The sequence below is a fragment of the Eptesicus fuscus genome, chromosome 22 (genome assembly GCF_027574615.1).
Source record: "Eptesicus fuscus isolate TK198812 chromosome 22, DD_ASM_mEF_20220401, whole genome shotgun sequence".
NCBI lineage: Eukaryota > Metazoa > Chordata > Mammalia > Chiroptera > Vespertilionidae > Eptesicus > Eptesicus fuscus.
In genome coordinates, this window is record NC_072494.1 from 39074764 (window position 1) to 39082132 (window position 7369).

A 7369-nucleotide genomic window follows, 5' to 3' on the forward strand; every position below is an offset into this window, starting at 1 on the left:
CTCCCAGTGTCTCCTCTCCCCTCTGGTCTCTTCTCTGTCTTTCTTTTCTTCGGCCTCCACTCATCCTCCATCCCCCCCACCCCCAACACTTCTGCACACTTCCATCAGCTCCTGCTTTCACCCCTGCTGGAGGCAGGGACCAGGGAGCTCAGCTGACCTCTGACCCCGCCCCCCTTCCCAAAGGGAGAGGGCACACAACAAACACCCTTCTCTCTTTCTGGCCATTTTCCTCCCCGAGCCAATCCCCACGCCTCTCCTGTGTCCTAACGGCAGCTTTTGTTTCTTGAAGCTCCTTCGTGTCCATGATGCTGACATGTAAGGGCTGCAGAGAAAGGACAGACAGAGCTTGCCCCCAACACATACCAACACTGACCCAGCTGCCCCCCCACACCCCCCAATTCTTTCTCCCGAGCAGCCTAGCCGAGCAAAATGAGAACTTCAGTCATCTTCCCAACTTTCTGCCAAGTGCAGCTTGGCCAGCCAACCCCCAGGACCAGGCCTCCTTCCACCCCAGCACCAGTTCCTACTCAGCTCTCCCCATAAGTGTGTGCCCTTCCCATATTCATGTGTGTGTGTGGGGGGGGGGCGGTGGCACAGATGCCCTATGGGGAAAGATGGATCAAGATCTACCCCCATGAACTCAGCCTTTGGAGCTTGGGAGGGGTCCAGTGTAACACTCCACCCCTGAACACACCCACAAACCCGGGAAGGGGACAGCGCAGGGCATGGCGATTGGGAATGTTCTATCCAAGCTGACTTCCCTCTTCTCAGATCCGCGCCCCCCCCCACCCCCAAATAAAAAGAGACCACCCCCCTCTTCCATTTTGTAGTCTGTACATCTCCAGAGATGTCTGACTATACGGATGGCTACTCGAGTTTCTTTGTTTGCTGGACGGTTGGTCTCTACAGCAGGTTTTCGGTGTGAGTGTGTGTGTTGTGTCCTGGTACATGCCTACATACGTGCACTGTGCCTATGAGTTTGCTGTGTCTGGGTGCATGAATGTGCAAACGTGTCGCTGTGGAGAGGGAATCTGTCTCCTCGGATGTGTCAGTGTCTTTGTGTAGATGTGTCTGTCTCGGTGTGGGCGATGCTTGTGGGTCTGTCTACCTCGGTAGGTGAGTAGGTGAGGAGTCTGCTTCGGTGTCTAGGACTATTTTGTGTGTGTGTGTGTGTGTGTGTGTGTGTGTGTGTGTGTGTGTGTGTCAATTCCATCAGCGCCGTTTTTGGAGGGCAGGGGCTCGCTCGGTTGTCTTAAATCTTCCTCAGAGTCAGACCCACAAGGCCAGGACCCACCGACCCAGACCGCCCGGTCCCGCCCGGAGTCTGGGCTCTTCGTTTCCCCTGCCCTCGCCCCCGCCCCCGCCCCCAAGAGGATCCACTAACCTCGTTTCTCTCCACCTCTGCCTCCTCTCCCTCCTCTCCCCTGACAGTTCCAAATACGCTCACAACGTCAACACTTTCCGGACCCAAAGTGGGGGGCTAACCGACCCCTCCAAAATGCCCCTCCAGATGGAGCCGGCCAGCAACTGCCTTTGGAACTCCGCTCCCCAGCGAGCCTCCGGCGGGCGGGAGCCCGAGGCGCCCCCTTCCCCCAGACGGGCAGCCCCCGGCTCCCACTCGGTCCCCCGAGGGGCTCGGCTGGAGCAGGGGATCCCCTTCGCAACACCTTCCCGAGCCCGGGTCCCCCGCTTTCCGCGCGCCTCCCACCCCCACCCCCAAAGCTGAAGTCCCACCCGCCGCCAGCCCTCCCCGCAGGCAGGACCCGCGGCCGGCCCGGCCTCGGAGGGCGGGGAGGCGGGTGGGCTGCCCGCGGCTCGGGACGGACTTTCCCGTTCGGGTCCCTTCTTCCCTCCGTCCCCCCCGCGCCGCCGAGGAAGCAACTTGGTCAGATCCGCGGAAAAGTCCTCTCCAGCCCGGGCTCCGCGCCCGCGCCCGCGCCCGCGCCCCGGGCTCCGCGCGGGGACCCAGCGCTCGCCTCATGGCGCCGGGACCCCGGGGCCCCCCAGACTCCCTCGGCGGGGGCGCCCCCGGAGCGGGGCGGGAGCCGGTCCCGGGCGGGCTGGAGCCTTACCTTGGGAGAAAGTGTCGGAGAGAGTGAGGATCCAGATGAGGAGGCTCAGCATGCTGTCCGCCCGCCGTGCGCCCCCGCGGCTGGGCCCGGAGTTGGCGAGGAGCGAGGAGCGGGCTGGGGAGGAGGAGCCGGCCCCCGCCCGCCCGCCCTGCACACGCGCGCACACGCACACACCCGTGCGCACAACTACTTCCCTTCCCTCCACTCGGCCCCTCTCTCCTCCCAGTCCGGCTCTTCGCTCTCTCTCGCCCCGCTCTCCTCCCCCTCCCGCTTTGATTATTTCTCGTCTCCAGCTTTATCTCTCCGGGTCTCTTTCATCTCTGCTCTCCCTTCCCTCCCTTCTCCTCTTTCCCTCCTCCCCCTGACGTCTCCTCTTCCTCCGAGCCCCCCTCCTCCCCCGCCCCACGCGCGCGCGCACACTCGCACCCCGCGCCGGAACGGAGAGGGAAGGGGAGCGGAGAGAAAGAGGGATCGAGGGCAGAGGCGAAGGGAGAGACGAGCGCGGGCGCCGGGACGGGGACGGCTGGGCACCGGCCCCCCCCCGCCCCCCTCCCCAGGGTCGGCACCGCCGCGGTCCCGGGCTGCCGAACTCGGCGGGATGCGGGGGGCGGGGCACGGGCTGGGGACGAGCGTCCAGCCCCGCGGAGGACCGAGATGTGGGAGGAAGAGTGTGTGAGTGTGTCTGGGTGCGCGTGTGTTGGGGCGAGAGGCGGGGGTGGGCAGGCGGTGGGTTCGCGGAATCAAAAAGCACGAAATCCTTTTCTTGGGTTTTGTTTTCCTTGTTAATCCCACACCCAGAATCGAATCCCCAGGTTCCCCAAACGGGGAATTTTCGATGTACTAGTGGGTGGTTGCGGAGGATCCATTCCTCCCCCCGGAGCTGCGGAATCTGCTTCCTGGATCCGCCCGGGGCCCCTGCCGGGCGCCTCCCCAGCGCGCGGCGAAGCCAGGCTGAGTCCCCCGCTGGCCCTCGGGGGGAAAGGGCAGTGGACTCCTGCCTCCACCCAGGGCATTTACCCTTCCCCTCCAGAAGGAGAAAGTAGCCGACTCCTCGCTTCGAAGGGACAAGGAGAGGACAGCCACAGGACCGCTAGGCAGGAAGGAGTGGGATCAATGGGGCGGAGAGAGCCAGGTATGGGAAGGAGGGCATTCCGTAGGGGTCTCCTCCTCAGGAGCCCACTCTGCAGCCAGCTCCTCTTCCAACCCCTGCCCGGATGCTTCTGCCCCAGGGTTGCTGGTGATGCCAGGACGTCTGCGCCCCAGGGTTCGGGTTGAGGAGAAATAACAGGAATTGCACAACTTTGCTGGTTTGAAAGAGGCCTCCTCGCGGATTCTAGGTCTCCTGGGTCCCTAACGCTACCCGCCAAGATTTCTCCATCTTAGCCCCCGTGAGGCCGCGCATGGCTCTCTGGCCCCCTCTGCTGGCATGAGGCGGCCACACTCTGTCTTCTAAGGATGAATGGTCCAGACACATCCACACACACTGGAGGGTACAGAAACGGGCAGAAAAACATACAAGCTCACATTCAGAAGAACGTGATGCGCAGACCCAGAGAGTCCTTCATATGTTCAAAAACACATATGCAAAGGCAGACACAGAGTTTAAAAATAGAGTCATGTAATATTATATGTAATACTTTAAACAATAAAGAATTTTAAAAATTAGCATAACCAATGGACACAGACACTTGGGGGGAAGGGGAGGGCTTGTGCTGGGGGTGGGGGTGGCTGGGGAGATGTCAATGAGGGAAAAGGACACATATGTAATACTATATGTAATACTTTAAATAATAAAGAATTAAAGAAAAAATTTAAAATAAAATAAAATAGAGTCATATCTAGCCCAAAGAAATAGGAATATAATTAAATATATACAGTCACACACCAATGTGCATATACATAAGTGATTTTCATTTATTTGCATTCCACAAATGTGTACCTGCTTATGTTTCAGTCACAATTCTAGGCTTTGGAGATATAACAATGAAAAAAAATATTGACAGCCCTGCGGGTGTGGCTCAGTGGTTGAGTATCGGCCTATGAACCAGGAGGTCATGGTTCCATTCAATGCCAGGTCAGGGAACATGCCCGGGTTGCAGGCTCAATCCCAGTAGGGGGCATGCAGGAGGCAGCCGATCAATGATTCTCTCTTATCATTGATGTCTCTCTCTCTCTCTCTCTCACTGGCTCTTCCTCGCTGAAAAAAAAAATATTGTTTAAAAACACAAAAATAAAAGAAAAAAATATTGAGAAAGTGCTCCCCTCATAGTGTTTCACTCTGTAGAAGATGAAGAGACAGTATAAAAATATACCATGTTGTAGTAAGTGCTGAGACAAAGAAAACATGACATGAATAGGGAGTGGGAGGGAGGGAGAGACTGATCTTATAGGCAGTCTCAGAAAGTTGTTGTGCTAAAGTAACATTTGAGCAGACACCTGAAGGAATTGGGGGTTCGTGGACTCGGGCTTCTGAGGGGAGAATGGAGCAGGTAGGTGGTAAGAGCCGTGCAAAGGCCCTGAGGTAGCGGTGCTCTGGGAGTATCAGTGAGGCAGCCTTTTCTTCTTGTCACTCTGCATGAAGGTTCATGGAAGGGGGGCCCATGGTGAGAGTGACTGAGGAAAATGATAAGAAAAAGTTCAGAAGCAGAGAATATTCTTAGCAGAGTGCTTCTTGCCCACCTTCCAGCTTCTGGTATTCAGGTTTGATGGTTATTCTCCGTGTGAGGTGGGGCTGGGTTGTCAAAGCTTTTACTTCTCCTCAGGCCTCTTACCTCACCTCCAAACCCTAGCAACAGAGGAACCAAATTTCTCCAGATCCGTAGCAGCCAAAGCAGTAATCTCACCTCTCTCTCTGTAATCCCAAACCCTTAACAGCTCAGTTCCTAGTGTGAATTCTGAGAAAGAAGACACGTACTAAGAAGGGATCCTGGTGGCTAACTGGACTGAAGTTAAAAAAAAAACAACAGCCTGCCAGCCATTTGTACTCGAGGGCTAGAAGCCTGCAGTGAACTATCTGCCTCAGCACTGAACTGCCTACCTGCACCGGCAGCTGAGCCAGCCTTTATAAAGGAGTTCCTGGAATCCTATTTCAACCAATAGGACTGAGGCTTTCCCCATCCGATCTAAGCTGTGCAACTCCGCCCAACCAGAGCAGTTCTAACCAATCAGAACAGTGACTTTTGGACCAATCAAACTGTGAGCATTTGGAGTCTTCCTATGCTTGAGGGTGGACCAATCAGGGAGCAGGGGTGGGGACTTCTGTCTGTATAAGTCAGCTCCCCTCTGGCTTTGGGAGCTACTCTCCCCTTCCAGCAAAGGCCAAAGACTGTGTCTGACCTGGAACACTGAAAATGTCTTGCTGGAGCAGGCCAGCACACAGCTGAGGGGAGCTGCCCCACAGCCTTGCTGTTGTGTTGCACCACAATTGAGCCGCTTTGTACTAAATAAAGTTTCCTTCTTCACTGCACCCAAACGGAGGATCCCCTTCGCATAAACCACTCAAAATCCCAGTTCCCGGAGCTGAAGACGCCAACTCCAGCTTGTGGTCCTCGCCACCAGCTGTGCATTAGAGCCTCCTGCTCGTCTTTTAACAACACCAGTGCCCTGGCCTCCCTCTCAGAGATTAATTGTTCTGGGGTGAAGTGCCAAGCATGACTATTTTTAAACACACACACCCCCTCTCCTTCCAGGTAATTCTAATGGGTGCCAGGGTTGAGGATCCCTGAGCTAAGCAAATCCCTGCTCTCTGGGCATTGCCGTCAGCAAGTCCGCTCCCCACAGGGGCCTTGCCCTCTGCCTCCCACCAGCAGTTCTGCTTGTTGTCAGTCCTGCATCACACTCCCCATCCGTCAGGGGAGAACTCCAATGAAGCTCCTTCAAAATTCACTTCATTCTCACCCCACTGTTCACAGTTCAGTCCTATTGGACTCACTGGCTCCATGGGGGTCTAATCAGAATCCTCGTCAAGCTGGGAGCATCCTGGGGCTGAGGTCAGACAGATGCTCCCCAACACAAAGCCTGCCATCAGACTAGACACTCCCCCAGGAGAGGATATCTGCCTCCCCTACCAAACTTGGGGCTCCTTGGGGTCAAGGGCTATGCTCCCTCGGTCTGAAGCTCCCTGGGGGCCGGGGAGAACCTGGGTCAGTGATGGGCAACCTTGTGAGCTTGGGGTGTCAAACTTCGCCAAAAAACTGAGCATAGCTCGGGGAGTGTGTCACTTTGAGGAAAAAACATTATTTCGCAAATGTTTCATCCTCGGCATGCGGCCGCCTCAGCAGCCGTGTGTCATCAGAAATGGCTATGCGTGTCCGTGCTGACACGCGTGTCATAGGTTCGCCATCACTGACCTGGGTACTCCCTCCCTATCAGAGAGGCAGCAGCGTGGTTGCAAACAAAGTCCCTGGGCCCCAAAACCAGCCCAAGGGGATTCGAACCCAGCAACTGCCCCTCCTGTCAGTGTGACCTTGGCAGTTTATTGGCCTAACCTCTCTAATCTTCGGTTATTTCATTGAAAAGAAAGATAATAATAGTACTTACTTTATGGGGTGGCCGTGGGAATTGAGTGGGTCGATGTCCACGCAGCTCCTAGAGCAGTGCTGGGCTCGGGGGGAGTAGCAGATGATGGGAGTAGCAGATGACGCGAGTAGCAGATGATGGGAGTAGCAGATGACGGGAGTAGCAGATGACGGGAGTAGCAGATGATGGGAGTAGCAGATGATGGCTGTGATTATTCCTGGTTTGGGAGCGCCCCAGAGCCAGCACCTTTCAAGTCTTCCTCTCGCGGAATTCATCTTCACCCCCGTGCACAGGGCCCTGTCCAGACAGAAGCTTGCAGGCAGGGAGGCAGAGGGGTAATCCCCAAGGACGCTACTTTACTCAGAAAAAAGGGAGAGAAGCAGTCAAAGGTGGCCTATGGAGTTAAGAGACGTATGAATAATATTTTTTGAACACGAAAGCAGCAAGGTCAAGAGGTCAGAGAGTAAGCAGCTCGGCAATTTATGTCCATCAGCCCGAGAAGCCAGCCTGAGAGATGGCACTGAATGATTTGCCTCAATGAGGGCTAACGGCAGCAGAACAATTCTATAAATGGTCCTATTTTCCCTGAGAGAGGGCAGGACATTATGTTTCTGCCGCTCACCGGGGAAAGGCCAAGATACTGACGTTCAGCCTCGAGGAGAATCGGACCCTAAAGGAAGGCCTGCGTCCCCAAGGGCGAGGAACTGCCTGCGGCCACCGGCTCCCCCCTGCTGCAGAGGCTGCCGCCAGAGCAGGGAGAGGTGCACCCCTTTTCCAGA

The 7369-nt window shown here is 56.2% G+C and overlaps 1 protein-coding gene across 2 annotated transcripts in view; it reads right to left on the reverse strand.

Moving 5' to 3' along the window:
- KIRREL1 (kirre like nephrin family adhesion molecule 1) overlaps positions 1-2191 on the reverse strand; it is a 111066-nt gene extending 108875 nt beyond the window's left edge. For both annotated transcript variants that reach the window (XM_054711849.1, XM_054711848.1), the window contains exon 1: positions 2073-2191. In XM_054711849.1, coding sequence (XP_054567824.1) covers positions 2073-2124 — 52 coding nt within the window. In that variant the 5' untranslated portion in view covers positions 2125-2191. The remainder of the gene's footprint in view (positions 1-2072) is intronic.
- Between the last annotated feature and the right edge of the window lie 5178 nt (positions 2192-7369).